The 22989-nt window shown below is 37.5% G+C and overlaps 1 protein-coding gene and 2 pseudogenes across 1 annotated transcript; all 3 read left to right on the forward strand.

Annotated features, from left to right (window-relative positions):
* Nucleotides 1-597: 597 nt before the first annotated feature.
* Nucleotides 598-7074, forward strand: LOC138918602 (olfactory receptor 5D14-like; annotated as a pseudogene).
* A 5329-nt stretch (nucleotides 7075-12403) lies between these two features.
* Nucleotides 12404-13345, forward strand: LOC138918441 (olfactory receptor 5D18-like). Its single transcript, XM_070240039.1, has one exon. The coding sequence runs from the start codon at nucleotides 12404-12406 to the stop codon at nucleotides 13343-13345; it is 942 nt and encodes a 313-aa protein (XP_070096140.1).
* Nucleotides 13346-21454: 8109 nt separating this feature from the next.
* On the forward strand, nucleotides 21455-21956 carry LOC138918603 (olfactory receptor 5L1-like; annotated as a pseudogene).
* The last annotated feature ends 1033 nt before the right edge of the window (nucleotides 21957-22989 follow it).

The following is a 22989-nucleotide window of genomic DNA, read 5'->3' on the forward strand; positions in this document are numbered from 1 at the left end:
AGCCTATTCTTGAAGCAGCTAGATACTGTGGTGAAAGGATAGCCCCCATGCTTGAGAGTTTTAATTGCCACCTGCCTCTTAATTAAAGAAGAAAAACTATGTGCCAACCCATGATGGTATAGACCCCCCATCAAGTCTCTAGCTTATTAGAGACTAAAGGACATCTATGGCTATCCCAGAATATAATGCTATTATATCAAGCTATGCTGCTAGATCCCCTTCAGATTTCTTCAAACCTCTATTATATCATAAATCCAGCTACCCTGCACCTTGATTCCAATGAGCCTATTACCCATGCTTGCCAGAAGTGATTGATCAGGTTTACTCTAGCCACAGAGGTCTCCAGAGCAAACCATCACCTAATGCAGAGGAAATATGGTTTGTAGATAGGAGCAGCTTCATGAGTAATGAACAAGGAGGTGCAGGTTATACAGTAGTGTCTCTGCATGCGACCATAGAAGCCAAGGGGCTGACACCAGTCACCTCAGGTCAAAAGGCAGAAATAATTGCATCAATCAGAGCATTGGGATTTGGAAAAGGAAAAAACAATAGCAATATACACAGACTCTAAGTATGTTTTCTCTGTAATTCATGCTCATGGAGTCATTTGGAAAGAAAGAGGACTTCATAACAGCAGCAGTAAAAGAAATTAAACATGAGCCAGAGATCCTTAAACTGCTAGAAGTGGGACAAGGCCCCAAGGAAGTAGTTGTGGGCCATTGTAAGGCCATCAAAGTGAGGAATCAGAGGCCAAAAAAGGGAATAATTTGGCAGATGCGCCTGCAGAAAGGGCCGCTATCAGCAGAGCTTCTCCAATTACCATTAATTCCCTCTCTACCCTTCTATGGCCCTTGGAAATGCCCTATGCCAGGCCTTCTGAAGACTCGGATTTGCTCACAAACCCAGACCCAGGCTATCAAACATGTAATCAATCTGAAGCAGATGGTAGAAGCACTCAATAAATATGGAAATTTCTGTCTTTCCTTACCTACAGAATTCAAGCTCCACTCATATGAGCCTGGAGATTGGGTCTATCTTAAAACTTGGAAAAGCAGTTTGCCCCCTGATCAGCTAAATGCTAGTTGGGTAGTGTCTCACTTCATGTTACTAACCACTCACTCTTCCATAATATTAGGAGTCACTGCTTGTATCCACCACACATGGGTAAAAAAGGCTCCCACAGCTGAACATCAAAAGAGATCATTGCATAAGACTGATAACATTGAGTTTTCCTGTGAGCTACTCTTTGATTTGAAGCTTTTGTTTTGTTGACATCATAAAGATAAGTAAATCCCAATGACCTATCAATCTTTGAATGACTGTCTATCCATCCCAGTCTCTGCCCTGGATCCTAACCCTCCCCATATCATTTCAGCATGGTATTCTTACAAGGAGTCTTTATGTTCCTGGGCAGCAAGGCTAGGTCCAGCATAGAAGGATGGGAAACCCAGTAACTAGATTATAAAAAGGATGGTGGAATCTGGACAGTGGGGCAAGTACATCCAGATCCTAAATATATACAGGTTCATAACTGTACCACCTTAGCACCTCCACAAATCAAAAGAGGAAAGAACAAGTGGGTAGCAGGTCTCCTTAGTGCTGGGGTAATCTCCCTGACTGAGTCACTAGTGGCTTCAGAAGAAGACATCATTTATAATACAGCCACTATCAAAGAAGCCACTGCCATGGTGGCCATGGTAGCCAATGAATCAGGCCTGGACTTGAAGGTGATAGAATTGCCTTAGATTATCTTTTGGCAGAGAGGAATGAGTCTTGGCCTTAGCTAATGTGTCTTTCTGTCTCTGTGTTAATACTAGTGGCGCTATAAAAGAGAGTACAACTGGGTTATTGGAAAAATCCACATGGCTAACAGAAAGAAGCCAGCCAGACTTCCTTCTCTTATGCCCCTTAGTAGCTATCCTTCTTTTCTTGCCCTTTGGACTCTGTATATTTAATTCTCATACAGTTTGTGACTATAAACATTGAAGCTATACAATTACAGAGGGTTGTTACACAAGGATGCAAACAACTTGAGGCTATACCTGGTGAGTAAAACTTCTGTCCTCTATCAGTCCGTGCGTCAATGCCCATGATCAGTAGGAAGCAGTCACAGAAGATGGACGTTTGCCTCATGCTCCTTAAGATGGAGGAACAGGGTAAAACCAGAGGAGGGATGTTGTCACTGACTAACTGCTCCAAGTAACTCAAAGGAGGAAATGTTTAATTGTTTCTCAAAATTATTTCTTCAGTTATGTTAAGATATACAATCACCTTCCTTGAACGGGTTCAAACCCCTCTGCAAGAGTGACACCTGCACAGATGGGCTGAGAAGTGCCCAAGGGTTACCCTTGCTTCATTTTAATGTTAAGATCTCCACCCAAGGTGGAACTTAGGCCTTATTACCATAACACGTGAAGCATGTGGAATCATGTTGTCAAACTGCATCTGTGCAAGTGAATAACCATCTCTACATGTAATGATGAAACTTCCCTTTTGGATATTCATCCTCCATCTGAGATAAAAGGTCCCTGCTTTCCCTTGCTCAGGGAGCCATGGCTTTGGAAATAATTTCCTGCGGGCTCCTTATTTGCTGCAAATAAATTTTAGTTTGTGTGACAACTTCTGGAGAAAGCTTTGATTTCAACTCACCAAGAAACAGACCCACTTTGGCTTGGTAACAGAAGCAGTAAGGCATATTGGTGCCTCTATTCTGGAATCTATTTAACTCCCACCACATTTTCTTGGTCAAACAAGTCACAATTCCACTTTGATGGATCCATCACTGTGTTACTTATGGAAGCATCAGACTTCTAAATCACTAAAGCTCATAGTTTCACCTTCACAAAGCAGAGTTTTAGCTGGTAGATCACTAAGGATAATTGTAGAATAGCCACTCTTATTTCCACTTTGGACCCATAAATTACTGGAGAAACAGCAATGTATACTGCTATTAGACCTACAGCATATACCACATTGTGGAGGCAATCATTCCATCACTCTAAAGTATTACCAACAGAGACTGTCCTATAACTGAGTTTTAAATAGGCTATTCCAATGTTCCAGGTACATTTTTTGAATTTCTGAATACTAGGTCTTTCACCACTGTTTTACAGGAACCCCCCAAGGCAGTACTTTAGTGCTGCAAATGTCCACGTTGTGTGGTGCCAGAGTATCACAAAGAATCATCTGAGAATAAGGCCCTGGTGCTTTCTTCCACATTCAGGTTGTTCATAAGGAATACCTCACGACAAGTTTAGGCTTTGACCGAGAAAGCCATGCAATCAAAGTATGGACCATGGACAATTGGATCACATGCTCATGAAATTTACCTGTGTCTTCAGGAACAGGAGTACTGTTGACTGCAGTGCATGCCTCACATTCTGGATTGGTGAGCTAGACAATACGAAGTGTGTGATGGAAGTGTAGGTTGCATAGTAACTTGGTAGCCTATTGTCAATCACTCAGTCTCTGTTAGGGTCCATTAAAAAGTTAGAATCTGTTTCTCAAAAGGTGAATAGTTATCTGCAGAGGAAGTTACTGCTTTAAGATTCAGAGGTCTGATCTGTAATTCACTACAGGGGCTTATCCAAAGTTCTGAATAATCTTTATCTGCAAATACACTTTAAGGACGATCATATATGCTGTGTCATATGGCCCAAATAACACAGCAGCTGGCGTGACAGACTGGACTTGTTGGAATTTTCTCTTGTTTTGGGATCCACTAAAAATGGACATAGGGGTAACTTTGTAAATAGGTTGGAGTAACTTGCCTAAATGCGGTATACGCTGCCCACAAAATCAAAAAAACCCCACCGAATTTTAATATTGATGAGGCAGGATTGGAGAAACACTGCCTTACCTCAGTTTTATTTTAATTCCAAACAGGTTTTAATTAGGAGCAAATAAGTTCTGGTAGTCAATTTCAAGATGCAATTTTTCTGTGTAATTTCAAGGAAATTTGAGTCATTAAAAATGGTGTAGGAGACTTTGCATTGGCCTTAATTACTTGTTTTGATGCTCGTGAGGAGTAAGTTGGTAGTGACTTCTGGAGTTTGAGTCTCTAGGACTACTGAGTTAGATGTAGAAGCCTTGGGGCTCCAGTTACACTCAGTCTACAGAGAAGCAGGAGAGTGGTGCCCTGTATCCCTGTAGCAGGCGAGTTTAATCAAGTTTACTATGAAGCAGGTAAAATATTCTTTTCCTGATATGGTAACTCTTGTGATCTTTTTGTGTGTGTGTGTTGAGTCACTGTAAATGCTATCCAATTCTGAGTCCAATAATATTAAAGAAAGGAGTTAACAGTCATGGAAATATTTGACTTCAAGTCCATTGACAAACATTTCACAAGGAAAAGAATAAACTTCCACTTAAAAATGGATATTGTATTATCTTTATATGCACCTTAAATTCGTGTATAAACATTCACAAGAATTGTTACAGTCTCTTAACATCAGCCCTGATATCAGTTCCCCACATCGAACCCAGCATATATGGGGTTAAAAATAAAACCCACCACCCCCTTTCCTGCTTCTCTAGCTCCACTCACATGTAAATACCTGTTTCTTTAAACTTGGACTCCTTGAGCTTTACAACTATATGGGAGTTTCAAATTGTTAAAAGCTCAGGTGGCCTGATGTTGGAGGCACACTAAAGTTTAGCTAATCATGTGTCCTTGAAGTTTGCCAGGAAAGCCACTGTCTCAAGAATATCAAGGGTCAGAGGCTTCCCAGACCTCAGCTCCTCGACTCCAGACTCCCAGCACTTGAACCCGCTTCAAACAGGAAGAGGAGACAAGAGACAACAGCAAAGGATGCCCACCTGCCATCCTCCTATCTCACCCTCCCCTCTCTGCCTTGCTGCAAGCAGCCTCTCAAGGCCAAACGCAGGCTGGTGGAAAAGCACCCAGCTGCACAAGCTACATCTTCCCCCTCCCCTATCCAAAACCCCAAATAAAAATCCCTACCCATTCCTCATAGGGGAGCTAGCAATTTTTGAGGCATGAGCCCTTGCTTTGCTCCCTGTGCCTGGCATAGTAAAAACCTTTCCTCTCCACTCAAGACTCTGTTCTCTTTATTTGGATTGGCATCAGGTTCAGAGACCAAACTTTTGGTTACAGGATGAGAATTAATTATTTCTGAGAGAATTCTTACCTTGTAAATCTTGATCCCTTTAAGAGATGTCTGTATGATGTCTGGGCTGTAATAGATGTTAAGCCACAGACCATAAACTCTAATAAAGTGCACACTACTCTCTGGGGTCCAGAGGAGCCACTGGATTCCTCAGCCCTTCAGCAGCCAAGCTATTCAATGAAAGAAGTAAACTTTAGTGAACAAATGGTGCTAAAATGGGATTGATATATTCTTTTCTTTGATTTTCTAATATATTCTACTCTTTCCTTAGAGTAGAAATATATCTTCTTGAAAATTTTAGTTGATTTGTGTATATGGGCAAAAAGTAGTAACAATATATGTTGTTCTCTGGGGCAAATGTTTCACATTTTTTCACTGACTTTTACACTAGTTTCAGCATTTATGTGCAAACATTCTCTATCACTTATGTGCATTTTACGCTACTAGCTAGTGTGTGGATGTGCACACTACAATATGGTAAGTGTTTTTTATGAAAACACAAATTGCAATGGAAACACAAAGACATTTCAGAGACTCAGCTTGGTTTGGTATATCCATAGCAGTTATCTGCATGGGGTATATTCTAGATGGAGGAAACTAAGACCAATAACTCATCTCATGCTATTTTATCTACCACAGAAAGTCATAATGTCTTTGTCACTCCCATCCATGAATCTTCTCTTTGACAGAACAGCTCTCTTCCCTCACCCCCTCCCTTCAAAGGCATTGAGGTGATGTTTGCAAAAACTCTGAGTGTGGAGACAAACTTTCTCCTCTTGGGTTTCACAGTTGCCCAGAACTTCAGATTCATCTCTTTCTTGTGTTTCTGATCATGTACATTATCACTGCAGTAGGAAATCTTGGGATGATAGTACTCATCCAGATAAACCCAAACTTTCACACTCCCATGTATTTTTTTCCTTAGTCACTTCTCTCTGGTTGATTTTTGTTACTCTTCCATTGTTACTTCCAAGCTGCTTGAGAACTTGGTCATGTCCAATAAAAGCATCTTCTACTCCAGCTGCAAGTTGTAGTTTTTCCTGTCCTATGCTGTGATGGTGACTGAGTCAGTCTTGCAGGCAGTGGTGGCCTATGGTCACTTTGTGACCATCTATAATCCTCTGCTTTATACAGTGGCCATGTCACAGAGGCTCAGTGCCCTCCTGGTGGCTGGGTCGTATTGCTGGGGTATGTTTTGCTCCTTCCTTTTTCTTTTTTTTTTTTTTTTAAGGCTTGGCACCTGGGCTAACAACTGCTGCCAACCTTTTTTTTTTCCCCTGCTTTATCTCCCCAAAGCCCCCCTGTACACAGCTGTATATCCTAGCTTCAGGTCCTTCTAGTTAAGGGATGCGGGATGCTGCCTCAATGTGGCCTGATGAGCAGTGCCATGTCCGCGCCCAGGATCCGAGCCCTGGGCCTCCGCAGTGGAGTGCACGAACTTAACCACTCGGCCATGGAGCCGGCCCCTATGTTTTGCTCCTTGGTACTCCTTTGCTATGCTCTCCAATTAAATTTTTCTGAGTGTAACATAAGCAACCACTTTTTCTGTGAGTATACTGCTCTCATCGCAGTCTTGAGCTCCAATATACACATTCCTCAACTATTGCTCTTTGGTTTTTCCACCTTCAATGAAGTGAGTACACCACTGATCATCCTTGCTTCCTATGTTTTTATTTTTGTAAACTAAACATCCATTCTTCCAGGGGGTATCACAAAGCCTTCTCTCCCTATGCCTCCTACCTTGCCACCATCACCATTTTCCATGGGACCATCCTTTCCCTATACTTCGTCCAACTCCAAAAACTCTTATCAAACTGTCAAAGTGGCCTCTGTACTTTTTACAGTTGTCAACCCCATGCTGAACCTTCTGACCTACAGCCTGAGGAGTAAAGATGTGAAAGATGCCTTCTGGAAATTAATAGACAAAAAGTTCCCCTTTCACTGAACTAATCTCAAAAGATGTTCCCAATCCCAAGAAAAACAGAAACAGAGTCTTCTAAAGCCTATTACATAGGTTTGCATGAGGCTTTTATAGGAGGCTGTGATGTGAAGGTGTCATGAAGAAGTAAACTCAAATCCCTTGCAGCTGGTGGTGTCCTGTCCCTGAAGCCTCGTGTCTTTGTTGGGAGATGCAGATACATATGCCATGTGATTAAAAGGATGGTTCTTTTCTTCATGCCTTGGTTCCTGTGAATTGTGTGAAAGCACGGTCTTGGGCTTTCACTCAGCTTATATTGAAAAACACACTGGGTGAGGACAGTTACACCTATTGTGTAGATGATGACACAGAGCTTCAAGGAACTAGCCTGGAAATGACTGAAATGATGATTTAAGACAGGAACTCAACTCTGGTGACTCTAAATCTAGAGCCCTTTCACTATAGCTCCTCTGAGGCTGTTAGTCCAAGAGGTCACAGGAATTAGCTTTAACCCTTGGAAAGGACAATCTCTGGAGTAATTTCAATATTCATAGATTATGCTTGAATATTATTACTCAGAAGGTTGCATCCCAATATTACCAGGTCTGGAAATCTCTACCAGAGTTTTCTAGTCTGGTTCATATATATCAGGACCAGGGCAAATGTAATATACATTTTATCTGGGAATACTGAGCAATCATATTTCAAAATTTCTGTTCCAATGTTTATACGGATGACTAAACAAGCACAGATGCCCAATAACAAACACCCTAAAAATTAAAACAAGTTATAGTGGGAAGGGTAACCTTATAAAATTTAAAATAAATTTAAATTTCCTACTATTAAAACAGCATCTTTTGGGACAAATAGATAGCCATATTAGAAAGAAGACAAAATTAGATCTCTTCCTTATGTCACACACCAAAAGAGAGTTCTAAAAGCAAGTTTAAAAGTTAGATTACATTAATATATAAAACTTCCTGGCAAAAAACAGATAAAAAATTAAAAGACAAATGAAAAACTGAGCAAAAGTTACCAGTAATGTCACATATAGTAGAGGAGAAAATGAAAATCCTCTAGAAAAATAGACATAAAATACAATTAAATAGTCTATATAAAGGAATACAAATCGCCCTTAAACTTATGAAGAGTTGTTCATCGTGACTCATAATAATAAAGATACAAATGAAAACTGCCCTGAGGTATTATTTCTTATCTGTGAAAATGATAGAAATACATAAGTTTAATGATATATCCAGAAAGCGAATCTGTAGAAACAGATGTTTTCATACAAAGGAGGCAGGAAAGCAGCATGTTACATGTGATTTGAACTACTAGCAAAATTACATGTGCATTTATCTCTTTCAAACAATTACAGTTCTAAGAATCTATCCCAAAGATCGAGTAGCAAAAAATATATAAATGACTAATTCCCAAGCACTATTTGCAATAACATTAGACTGTATTAAATCCAACGTGAAGGTTGTTGATTAAGCTAGGAGTCACAATAGAGAAGTACACAGCTGTGAAAATGGAAAGAGAAAGGTTTCCGTATATTTCTACAGCGTGCTTTCCAGAGAATTTCCTTAAGTGAATAAAGGCAAGATGCAGAAAGGTTTTTATAGTATGATAAGTTGTGTAATAGAATAGGAAAAGGTAAAACAAAAACTAATAAAGATAGGAAGAGATGAAAGAAAACTTTTAGGAATGTGTATTATAACTCTGATTGGGGAATATGTAGTATTTTACATAGTTTAAAAGATATATTCTTATGTCAAAAAGTAAAACAAAACCTCTAAAATTTGAAAATAAAAACAAATGAATGGTCTGTGCCCAAAAAGCACCTCACTATGGTCTTGTCCGACCTCCCTATTTAAAATGCCACCTTCAACTGTATATTTTTGCACTTATATTTACTGGAAAATAATTACATATTTGTTTATTTTTTGTATCCCCCATTAAATATAAATTTTCTGACAGAGAGATTCTATGTCTTTCTCCCCAGTATGTAAGGTTGTAACTAGCTCAGGATAAGCCTGGAATAAATATTGAATGAATGAATGAATGAATAAGTGAGTAATTATGTATCCTCACTATGGACTTGACCTTCTTTCCCTGGTTTCTGACTAGACATAGGACATTCAGCAGAGTAGGCATTTGTTTTGGTTTGTTTTATTATATTTTAATTGCCCAGTTTGAATAATCACTTCTAAAACAACCTTATCATTCTTTTTGATCTGTCTCCTGTCTGCATTCAAATTCCTCATGGTTGTGGTAAGTTTGACTCTATTCCCAGTTCCTTGGAAGGTCATATTTTTCACTCAATAAAGATTCATGGCACACTTACGTTATGCTGCTTACTGATCTAGGATCTTGGAATATATCAATGAACAGAGCAATGAAAAACCTCTGCTTTGCTGGAACATTTATTCTAGCAAGGGAAAAAACAATGTATAATAAATGCAATGAATACAGATTAAAAATATATTTGAACCGTGTTAAGTACTTTACACAATAAATTGAGTAGTGGAGTAGCCTCTGTAGTGTATTAGTATGTTCATGGAAGTTTTCAGCAAAAAGGTAAATTTGAACAAAAACTCAAGGGAAATAATTCCAGGGTAGAGAAAATACTAGTAGAAAAGACCACAAGGAAGGAATGTGTGATAATTTTCAAGAAACAAAAAGCAAAGAACAAAGCGAGGAGGTCAAACTAGCTGGACAAAGTAGAGGGGAGAAAGAATAAAAGGACAAAGATTTAAAAGGGGACTAGATCGTTTTACCAAGTTAATATTTAACTGTGATTATTTCTTCTTTAAGTCTCAATGAATCGTGATGACATAAAAGATCGGTCTTCACACTTCTCCAGTATGGTGACAGTAGATAGTATAGAGGCAGACGGTTATTCCTGGCATATAGTAGTCATGCAAGTAATATTTGATAGTGATGACTCATAAATGCATAATTTTGATAATTGTAAGAACGTATGCAAGTGATCAGGGGGCTGAGGAAAGTGGTCTTAAAATATGAACTTTCATATGAAATGTCCCTCATACTGCTCCAGGTTTTCTAGTACACAAGAATTATATCAGAGAAAGGTGATTGCTTTTAATTGTTTATTCCATGACCTCAAGAGAATGAGGCCATAAGTGGTCTATAGGGTTCATGTCCCAAAGGTAGTGACTGTAGCTATAAGAACACGTACATCACTCCCAATCCAGAGAGGCCCTCCCTTTGCCATCAGCAGGTTTGTTTTAAGATTCTAGACACAGGTTGGTTTCAGTTTGAAAGTGGGGTATGTAGAAAACAACATGGGGGGGAACTGACCCTTTAGATTTAGACAGTTCTTGAAAAATATCTAATCCTTGCAAAAGTTATGTATCTGAACACGCAAGGAAGAAGACAGGCACTTATTCTACAAGGCTCTGTGTTTGAGGACCTGGCTCAGCCGAGCTCCTCAGTAGCCCTGTGAACAACAGGTGCTGGGGAAGAGGAAGAGAAGAGCTCTAAGAATTTGGAGGAATGTGTGTTGTTCTACTTCTAAAATTTTTGGAGGAGGAGTCAAGGTACAATGGACAAATATACAAATAAAAAAAAGCAAAGATTGAATAGACTCTCTAGTGAAAATAATTAAACAGGACCAGCTTTAATTAAGACTGTAAAACAGGAAACGTATGTTCTCTGAGAGCAAAAATTACAACAAAATGAGGGAAAACTTATAGGGAAGATGATTTCAGCTGCTGTCTTTCCATGGCTCAAAGATACAGAAATTTTTACCAGCAATTGAATAATAGCATTTGGTACATACGGGCCTTGACATTAAATATAATATTAATTTAAAATGAATTCTTAAATGCCTTAGACAAATTAGAAATTGTATTGAAAAAACTGTGATAATTAGAATGTCTGGCTTTGCACTGGATTATCTTTTGAGGTTGCCTTTAACACTCGAATTTAGGAGTATAGGAACAGATAAGGTCCTCATGTGTCTCACTTTTGTGTATGATCTGACACTCTTATTGATGAACCATCTGAAATACTTTTCTTGGGCTGTAGGACCAGAGATGGCCTCATCAGAAATCACAGAGAAAGAGTTTTCCAGTATGGTAGGATCTTAGAAGTGTGGACAAATAATTAGAAAAATATAATTTTTTGTATTACTATTTTCTTGCAAAATGTCTTCAGAGTGTGGTACTACCTCCAAATTACAGTCCTGCTCCCTCACAGGTAATGTAGGAAAGAATGAATATCCTATGTATCTTCACGGGAGAGAGGAGAGAAAAAACAGAAACAGAGACCTAGGAAAGGCAAGTTTCTAGGTCAGAGTCTTCACTATAATTACTTATTCCTGGGAGAGATAATTTCCCTAAATCTCATTCTTGTTTCATCTTGATGCTGCTTTCTGGTATAACTATGTGGCATGTGTGCTGTCATTGGGCTATTTCTCATAGATTTAGAGTCTCTAGTTTGTCAGCTAAAAGCATGATGATTACTAAAGTGAATAAGTTAGTATCTATACTACAGATATAGTGTAGAAAAATGGATCCAGGACTTGGAGTCTGGGGATCTAAGCTCTAGTCATAGATGTGTAGATTGGTCCTTATTTGCATGTCACTGAGAAAGCCAAGGTTCTCCAGCTTCTGCTTTGTCACCTCTAGAATAAAGAAGTAGACTAGATTACCTTTGGCATCTGTTCCAATTTTATTACTCCTCAAGAAGTGAAGAAAGATTGACAACTAGAAGTCCATGAGCTGAGGAGTGTACTTTCTAAAAGAAATAAGATTAATTTTGATAACAGATTTATTGGGTCAGAGAGAGAAGCAAAGATTAAAGTGCTATATGGAATTAACAATAACGGCACAAATGCAAAATGTTAGGACTGTTCATTCTTAATGTCACAATGTGAACATACGATGCAAAAATTAATCTATTTAGAAATTTCTCATTTTTTTAATGTTTGCAGGGCTGTCATAATCAGTTATCATATTATGTTAGGCTTATTTTTTATGAACTTATTATGTTCAAGGAGAACTGAAAGTGTTAAGGGGAGGATTTTATTTAAAATAACCATGAATCTCTTGATTTCATGTTGATTTGTAAAAATTAAAATTACAATTGAGAACTTAAAAATGAATTCAATAGTCATATTATATTTACTTAAAATTTAAAAATGGTTATCACATTTTAGAAGTTTATACATTTAGCATATCTTGCATAAAAAATACATAGAGAAATTCTGAAAGAGATACTTTGCTTCATCTTCCAGTTTTGGTGATGGATAGTGAACCAAGCTTCTTATATCCTCACTGTCTTTATATTTTGTTTTCAGGGCTGATTCAGATTTTGACAAACAGAAACCATGTTACTATTGGAGAGAAACAAAAGTGGGGCCACATTCACTCTCTTGGGCTTCTCAGATTACCCAGAACTGCAAATCCCCCTCTACTTGATTTTTCTGGCCATCTACAGGGTCACTGTTGTAGGAAATATTGGGATGATTGTAATAATCAAAATTAACCCCAAACTGCACACCCCCATGTACTTTTTCCTCAGCCACCTCTCATTTGTGGATTTTTGCTATTCTTCCATCATTGCTCCCAAGACCCTGGTGAACCTAGTTGTAGAAGACAGAACCATTTCATTCATAGGATGTTTAGCACAATTATTTTTCTTTTGTATCTTTGTCATAACTGAATCCTTTTTATTAGCTGTGATGGCCTATCATCACTTTGTGGCCATTTGCAACCCTCTGCTCTACACAGTTGCCATGTCCCAGAAACTCTGTGTCATGCCAGTTGTTGGATCATATGCATGGGGAGTAACATGTTGCCTGATACTCACATGTTCTGCTATAAAATTATCATTTCAGGGTTTCAACACAATCAATCACTTCTTCTGTGAGTTCTCCTCATTGCTGTCCATCTCTTGCTCTGACACTTATCTCAACCAGTTGCTGCTTTTCGTTTTTGCCACCTTTAATGATGTCAGCACATTACTCATCATTTTCATGTCTTACGTATTTATCATTGTCATCATCCTCAAGATGCACTCAGCCAGTGGGAGCTGCAAAGCGTTTTCCAACTGTGCCTCCCACCTGACCACCATCACCATCTTCCACAGCACCATCCTCTTCCTCTATTGTGTGCCCAATTCCCAAAATTCCAGGCACACAGTCAAAATGGCCTCCGTGTTTTACACAGTGGTGATCCCCATGTTGATGCCTCTGATCTACAGTCTGAGAAATAAGGATGTCAAGGATACAGTCAGCAAAATAATGGACACTAAAATCTTTTCTTATTGACCATATTATTTTAGTGGAGTTTGTCCCTGGCACATAAATGAACTCTGTCCATAAAGGTTGATTTTAAAGATGCAATTAAAATTAATGAAGAGTCAATGCTGTGCAATGGAAAAGACATGGATTTTGGTTCAAAGAGACTAAACTTCACTATTTCTCTCACTGGAAAAAAGTCAACTCTCTAATTTTTCATCTGAAAAATTGAGATAACATAAACTAGCTTCTAATCACATTGTTCAAATTGAAAGACTATATAGATAACATATGTAATAACTTATGTAACCTCAATAAACATTAATTTTATCCTCTTTCTTATCGCATGCTTGGAGTAGACTAGGCTCTCAATGAACACATGAATTTCTCCTAAAAAGTATAAATAAGACATAGTATACATGCTTCAGGGAATGCAAATTCCAGTGTTGATGGTAGGGTTGTGAAAAAACTGACTATTGTATAACATAGAAAAAAATTAGTATCGTAGAGGGTTTGAGAAAAAAAAACATGTCCAAATCCATTTGGGCACTTCAGAGAAGTCCTTCATAAAATAGGTATTGTTTGAACTTGTCCTTGGATAACCGTATGGACAGAATTTTAGGGACACATTTCAAAAAGGAGTTGTATGCAGGAGACAAAAGCATGACAAAATCATGGAGGTCACAATGTAATACTGAGTCAATGATCCAACAATTTCTTATTGAGCTAATACTCTATAACGTGTGTGTGTTTCTTGTGTACACAGGCTACTTGACATGAATGGAAAGTTGATAAGACATGGTCTATCTTCTGAATGCATTTCAAAGCAACTCCAGAGTGGCAGTATGAAAAGCAGACTCCAACAGAAGCTGAGAAATAGTAGACTGGATCTCAGAAAATCTTATATGCAAAGAGTAAGCATGATGTGTGCCTACTCAACCTGTACTTCATGCTATCATTCTGCCTATAAAGACATCAAAAGTATGATAAATTCTTTATGATTTTTTTTCTGAACATGAGCATAATCTCTGAGTCCTTCTCAACACAACTCCCACCTAAAAAAATTGTCTGGAGTTGTATTAAGTGTTGAAAACTAATTACCTATATAAGTTTATTCAAAATAAAATAAAAACTAGACAGTCATTAGCATCAAGACCTATTTAATCTGGCAAATTAAATACAGTAGATCTTTCCAACAGTAATTCATTTTTCCTTGAATAACTGTTACACCCTTCTCCTTCTGTTTACTCAATCTGGCTATATAAATTCTAAACACATCATCAACATAATGGAAGAAATAAATGTATAGGTGTTTGGTAGTGGCAAAAAACTTGGGTAACAATTTTATATGGGCTCAATAAAGTTATTTGAAATGTTCATATTATTTTGAACTCATAGTAATTATTAAAATGTTTCATTTAAGTGCATTATTTGATAAGGAATCAAATAACCATTGAATAAAAATAGATAAAATATATAAGAAACAGTGTTTTACATACTGGATGTCTGATGAGGGAATGCTTTTCTCTTTTATTGAGTTATGTTTCTCTGGGTATTTACAAATTGATCTTTTAGTACAAATCTGGCAGTTATACAATTTCTAATTTTCTTTGAAATTAGGAAATTATTTTTATTAATCTTAAACTGAATCAATGATGGGCAATGCCTCTTTATAGAGAATTTTATTTTATTTCTGTCCTTCTTTGTCCAAAGATGATCATATTTTGTGGTAGAGGTGACATAACTCACTTAGCTTTTACTTTGAGGAAACCAAGGCCCAGAAGGCTTACGTGACCTGGCCAACATTGTAAAGCAGTTGTTGACAGAATTAAAGCAATCGTTCTAGACTCCAGACACATCAGAAGCACATTTTCCACTAAACGCTGGCACACAATCATACTTTTTTCGTTTTCAAATTGTGACATTTCATATTCTTTATGGTAGATTCTGCTGCTTCTATGTAGAACATGGCTTATATGAGTAGTCTTCACATTTTCTGGTAAGGTGCCTCTCAATTAGTTTTGAAAAGGTAAATATCCCTAAAATTTAATTTTACATATAAATATATCATCATAAACTTAAATAGCAGCAAAAAGTGTAATTTCTGTTGCATAGCATATTCATTTAAAATACATAAATAGCAACATCTGAAACAGTCATATTTGTGTCTTCTCTTTTCCTGGACTCATATTCAATTCTAGTCTCCAAATGAACATTATCATTTTATTAATGAGATTCTTACTTTTTATTTCTTGTGATCATAATGCTTTTGACAATTCCAAAAGTTTTTCTTTATGGATTAAGTTAAACTTTTAATGATACAATAATAATTACACCACTAATTACAAATATAATTGCCTTGCAAATTTGTATAACATATAATTATTCAGAATCTAAAGAAATGATTTTGGGAATACTTATTTTTGTGAAAAATATTATGAATATGTGTTTGAACTTTTTATTCCAATTAATTAATGTATCTATGGAAAGACATCACTTAGTGTTAGAAAGCACAAGGTTTAAGCATCCTTTCTATTTCTGCTTTATAATAAGTGAAAATACTGAGACTACTTGGTCATATTAAAGGTAAATGGGAATAGAAACTTTGTCAGGAATTGTGCTGTAATAATCATGTCACTCAACTCTTTCAACTCTGTCCAAGTTATACGTCAATATCTCACAATGATCTTTCATCAAAATTTTTTTAAATAATGAATTAAACAAAATTAGGTTCCTTTCCAATATTGTTTTAGGCCAAAATTTAAATTATGTCTTTCACAAAGATCTGTTGCCCAGTGTGGTGGATTGCAAACATGGTCCAAATTCTCCAGTCTTCCCCATATCTTTGCCCCTTTGCAACTTTTCTGATCAAATGATGAAATCAGTTTCTCCACTCCTAGAGTGTAGGCTGCTTCTGTGACGAACTTTGGCTAACAGAAGGTAGCTGAAGTGACACTGTGCCAGGTTAAAACCTCTGAACAGCCTTGTGCCCTTTTCACAATCTTTTGGAATTTTCATAGTCTCTTAGAAAAGCTGTTATATGAACAAGCACAGACTACCATATTGGATAATGAGAAATATAATCCACACCACATCACATGAGAGGGCATCTAGCTAATGACCAGACTTGAGTGTGAAGTCTTTTAGATCATCTAACCTGCCAAGCTGATAACATACCTAGCCGGGTCAGGCTGAGCCATGTCAGGGTCAGAGCATCAGAAGTAACTTACTGACTCATGCCATCCATAGTGACCAGTGCAATAAGGAGTTGTTGTTTCCAACCAATAGGTTTTGGAGCGGTTTGTTATACAATTATTAGAACCACGGGCTTTCTTAATTTCTGAGAAGATTACCACAAATACCTTCCAAGTCTTATCATATAATGATTAAACATATCTGTTATTCTTCTACTTGGAGGCACCTTGATTAAAACAATGAAATTAAAAAGTTTAGGAAATTTAATGTACTATTGATTTCATTGAACCTTGCTAATGCAATATTTTCCTAAAATTGTACTATTGTATGTGTTTTAAATATATTTCATCAAAAACTTAAAGCTTCATATTTACATCATTAAATTTATGTATAACGACCATGAAATCAATTTCAATAAAATGTTTATATTTAAATCAATGTTTCAAAACACCTGCTATGTCTTTAAGTCTAAGACACAAAGAAAGGCACAGCAGCTTTCCTGTAAGTGAGATGCTCAGATGATATAAAACATCACTACCAAGGATGCTCTTTATAGATGCTCTTTTAGTTTTTCTGTCATGAGACTCTCTCCTTCAGGAGGATGCATTTTGTGACAATAGTTTCAGCGAGTGCTAAGAACAGATGTTAAACAGATAAGAGATTAAAGAATAAATGTTAAAAAATGTTATCAATCTACTGTGTGTCTGATTTCAAAGCATCATTGAATTGGCTAAAACACATACCTAATGCCATTATTTTCCATTAAAATAAATATGTATCATATGCCAGAGAGAAACAAGAAGTCATAACATGGGTTTGAAGTGTCTTGACTAAAGAAAACTTCAGGCTTCATGGAAAACAATATTTCAAATTGTTCTTATGTTTTAGGTATTGGAAGTTTGCTTTTATTTTCCTAATCTGAGTAATTCATATAGTAATATGTAAATGGAAAGAGGAATCTTTGCTTTTGAAAAATTAGAGACAAGGAATTGTGATAGTGCTAGGGGGAAAGGAGACCCATTAACACTCCTCAAACTCAGGAAATTATCAGATGAATCAATTTTAGTAAAACACATTTAGGTTGTTGACAATTTGGAAACTGATGAAACTGATTACCTGTAACTAATTACATCTGTGGAATTCTTGAAACATTTGGTATATCCAAGGACACAAACCACAAAGAACGGTTTGAACACTATTGGTTTAGGGAGACATAGTATAGTCATAAAATGAGCAGACCTGGGAGAGATCCTTGAGGCCATTTCACTCAATGGCTTCTGGCTTTAAGTAGAGATTATGCCAACTCAGGATCCTTCAGGAGCTCTGCTCTTGCTCACACAGTTGTATGGGTGCAACAAGCCAAAAGAAGCATATGGTCTCACTCTATTAGTGAGTCTGTGTATGACTTTGGGCAAGTTACATCTGTGTTTGCTTCTGGAACCTCACTTGTGAAGGTGTATAACTGTACTGGTCTCATTTATTTTTATAAAGACGAAATGCATTAATACTTGCATTCAGAACCGTACGTAGCACATAGGAAGTGCTCAGTAAATGTGAGCAATTATTATTACTCTCAGTAAAGTAACTTCATTATTCCCACCTGTTTCTGGTATTTGGTGGAGCTCTGGTGTGACTTCAGACTCTTTGCCTTCCAGGAAGGAGGTTCTGAGTACAAGAGAAGCAAAATTGAAAAGACTTATTTGTATATTTCACGATGGGCAGGCCATCCCTGGCTCATGGCGCAGTGATTGGATGCAGCGTCCAATGCTTTGCAATTCTTCATGAACCCTAGAAGGGATCATGTTGACTTTTAATAATATGTTCCAAGGTGGGATAGTTTTTCTCCCTGTTTATATCTCACAGAAGCTATTAATTGTTTGAGTCCCAAGATGGTATTGTTTTCTTATATCTTGTTGATCTCCCGCAGAGATCAATGATTATTTTTGGAAGCTTAAGGAACATGGGCCCCAGGGATACTCACACACAAGAACATAAAGCCTACATCATTTCCCATCGTGGCATCTTCAGAAACAGGGAGAGCAATGTCTAACACAAAGGTTGGTTGGTTGGACTACACTCTCTTTTCTTGGGAATGGACATAAATGATATTTTCTGGGATCTGGAGGCTTGTTCTTTTTTTTTTCTTATGGCTTATGGCAGTAACTTATTACAGCCTTGTGTAAGAGAAGGATGAACTGTAAAACAGGACAGTAGTATTAGGCATATTGTTAATCTGTATTTAGCCTTCTTTTAATTAGAAAGTGTTTTAAGAAATGCTGTGTTTTGAGCACTCCTTTATGAAAATATTTTGCCTTTGTGTACTGAGAAACAATTTCAATGGGAAGTGGGGACAACTTTATCTGCAGGACCAAATATCTTGTAACAGTTGTTAGTGTAAGAGGGAATAGAGTATAAACAAATTGGAAAGAATACTTGATTTCTCTCTTCTTCCCTCTTCTTCCTCTCTCACACTAACCCCATCCATGGAACCCGGTAAATACTGCATGAAGATTCTCCTGACAGTCACTCCTATGATAAGAATGGCAATAATGAGCCCTCAAGACTGCTCACAGGGGAATACAGACATGTTAATCACACATGAAGCGGAAAGAGGAGGAATTATTTTGGCTTTATGCAAAACACTTTGAAATATCTCTCCATAGAATGTTTCCAAACCTTAGTACTGTTGACATTTTGGGCCAGATAATATTTTGCATGTGGTGTTGGTATAAGTGGGTGTGTGTGGAAAGACTGTTATATGCCTCATAGAACGTTTATCAGCACTCCTCGTCTCTACTTACCCGATGTCAGTAGCATCCTTTCCTTTTGTGACAACCAAAAATGTCTCCAAATATTGCCAAATGTCCCATGGGGATCAAAATAACTCCTGGTTAAGATCTACTGCTCTATAAGTAGCCAACAATGTAATTTTTCATCTTTACACTTGAAAATGGGAAAAAGTTTTCAAAATTATGTAGTACTTTGAACTCATAAAAAGACAAATAACTCACTTTTACAAGCTATTGAAGAGAGAAAACCATATCATCAGAATAATTATTTGGGGGGCCGGCCCATGGCCGAGTGGTTTTCACGCACTCCACTGCAGCAGCCTGGGGTTTCACTGGTTCAGATCCTGGGCGCAGACTTGGCACCATTCATCAGGTCACATTGAGGTGGCATCCCACATGCCACAACTAGAAGGACCCACAACTAAGATGTGCAACTATGTACCGGGGAGATTTGGGGAGGTAAAGCAGAAAAAAAAAGATTGGCAGCAGTTGTTAGCTCAGGTGCCAATCTTTAAAAAAAAAAAAAGAAGAAGAATTACTTGTTTCAAACTGGGATTTCTTAGTGCACATATCCTTCACCTCTTTGAAATCATCTGAAGAATGAATAAATACCTGGCTGTGCTGCGATTTAGCCCAGACTCTCTTCCTCCAGGAATAGCAGCACCTTTATAGTCTTGTGCATATCTACCAAGGGTCAGAAGGAAAAGAATAAACAGGAGTGTTCTCATCCACTATTGGCGTTTTCTATAGGTCAACGTATTTGAATATATCAGTGCCTTATTTTTAAAAAATCACACAGTCCCTTCTTACTCTACTTCATAACACGTTTGTGAGAATTCAAGCAAGTTTCTAAATTACTTTTTCTAAAAAAGTTATTGAATAAAGTACTTATGTTTCATGAATGTTGTGAGGATTAAATATACAATTCAACTTCTGTAAACATATGTAATATTCTGTCTGTGCAATGTGGCTTACTATTTTTTAACTTGCCATTTTATCATAGTCATTTTGCAGGTCATTAAAAGTTCTTCAAAAACATCATTAACTATATGATTTAACTCATACTTGGAAGAGAAACAAACACATAGATACGGAGAACAGATTGGCAGTTACCAGAGGGGAAAGGGGTGTGGGGAGGGTGAAAGGGGTAAAAGGTCATGTATGTACAGTGATGGATGTCAACTGGAATTTTGGTGGTGAACACAAAGTAGTCTATATAGAAGTCAAAATATAATGTATACCTAAAATTTATATAATGTTAGAAAACAATGTGAAAAAAATACATCATTTTAATGGCTGCATAGTTTTCCATAATATATATGTACCATAACTTTGACAATTTTCCTCCTGTGTAACACTTTATTTCTAAGTTTTACTATCATAAATAATGCTTCAGTGCAGCAGGAAGCATTCGTATTAATAATTTCACATTCACATCATTGATTAGTTCATCAAATAGATTTAAAGCAGTGAATTCATTTTTCAAATAGGTGATTGTAAGGCTTCAGCATCATGGCTACAGGAAGTTTGAGTCTAAGTATCAATTCCATGAACAATAGCTGACATTAAATTGCATAATTAGCAAAATCACTGCTAATTTTATAGAAAAAAATACCAATACTGAGTGTAAAAGCCACTTTCTCCATCTATAATTTACTAATAAAAAATGAACACTGTGGGTTAACAAGATTGAATAAGCATACTTTTCATTGTTTCAGTGGAAAAGAGAGAAAAGTACTATGTACTTTTTAAAAAATTATTTCCTGGGATCTCACTATCTCCAGTATTAATTAAAGAAATGGCCAAGAAAAAGGAATTTGAAATTCATAAAACAATACGCCTAATTAAATTATATTTGATGTCTATCTAATGACTCAGTTCCACACTCTAAATTGTATGTGAGTAGTTTAAGGGATCATATAGGCTATATGGATGTCAATGCTTTTATATGATCTGCGAATTAAACTGTGAACTCTAGGCATTTGTATGCTACAATTTCTGAACTTTTCCTAATCTTTATTAAAATGTCCTATTTTCTTGCTGAAAAAATTAACTCTTCTAATTATTCTCATGTCTTCTTTAGAAGACAGACAAAACTTAATTTGAGATTAAGAATAACTATTAATATTTTCTGCAAACCCAATAAGGTAGGGACATGGGAAAGGAGAACTGTATTGCTGTGACAGAAGTCATTCTCTTTGGATTAGCAGATGCCCCAGACTTGAGGTCTTCCTCTTCTTGGTGTTTCTTGCCTTCTAGGCAGTCATGGTTTTGGGCATTCTGGGCATGATTGCACTGATTTGGGTCAGCTCTCAACTTCACAGCACCGTGTACTTTTTCCTCAGCCACTTGTCCTTTTGAATTTTTGTTACTCTGTGATCATCGTGCCAAAGATGCTAGGTAATATATTAAATTAAGACAAAGCCATATTTATCCTGGGATGTTGTGTGCAATTCTTCTTGGTTTGCACGTATGTGGCAACTGAGGTTTTCCTGCTGGCTATGATGACCTATGACCATTTTGTGGCTCACTGCTGTACATGGTCACCATGGAATCTCTGTGTGGAGCTGATGTATTGTTGCTACCTCTGTGGGACTGTGTTTTCTCTAATGGACTTATGTTTAGCTCTTGAGATCTCATGCTATAGACCAATGTGATTAACTGAAGAAATGTCAGCATTGTGGCAGAGTGAGTTGACCTGTTTGTCTTTCCCCTCTAAGCTACATCTAAACAGACATCCATTAACCAACAGAGTATTCCTTCCACAACACAGCAGGCTGCCTGAGAGACCCATGCAGTTATACATCTGAAAGTGGATATACTGGACCCCTGGGAAGCAGTAGAACTAAGGGAGTGGACCTCCTCCCTCCCTGGTGGCAGTCATTGAGGACATGGATCCTCACACAGTGGTGGGCATGACAGTGAGTGGAGATGGGGATAGCCTGGCCCATGTGAAAATGCTTTCAGAGTGTTAACCTGGCCTCTGGAAGTGCCCCCCAAGCCAGAGTGGCCCTGCCTTTGCAAAGTCTCCCCATGAAGTGGCAGCAGGTCAGCCCCTGCAAATATTCACCACCTAGACTACTCAAAGAACCCCACTTGTGTGAGTATGACCCACCGAATGCAGAGGCCTACCCACATGAGTGCAACCCATCCACCTGCCAAGCACAGTGGCCCAATGAACATGAGTGTGACCCACCAAGTGACTGAGGCCAGCCTGAACAAATGAAGAGCAGCCAACTGGCACAAGTAGGAACAGATGGGGTGTAAACAGAAAACATAGCCTTTGCTTTCCCCAAGCGGTGGCAGGTGGAATCTGCAACCATATACTACCACACATGTGCCAGCAGAGGATCAATTCATCAAACACCATGAAGTATTACAACAGCAGTCTAGAACTGAAGGAAAATGAAAAGTCTCCAAAAACCAATCCTGAGTCACAGAAGACTGCAATCTAAATGAAAGAGAATTAAAAATAGTTGTCATTACAAAACTCAATGAGCTACAAGCAAACACAGAAAGATAGTTCAATGTGCTCAGGAATAAAATTAATAAACAGGATTAATAAACATAAGGAATACTTCACCAAAGAGATTGAAGCCCTTAAAAACACTATGCAGACATTCTGGATATGAAGAACACAATTAATGACATAAAAAATAATGTAATAATGTAGAAACCATAAAAGGAGGA

The sequence above is a fragment of the Equus caballus genome, chromosome 17 (assembly GCF_041296265.1).
Source record: "Equus caballus isolate H_3958 breed thoroughbred chromosome 17, TB-T2T, whole genome shotgun sequence".
In the NCBI taxonomy this organism is placed as follows: Eukaryota; Metazoa; Chordata; class Mammalia; order Perissodactyla; family Equidae; genus Equus; species Equus caballus.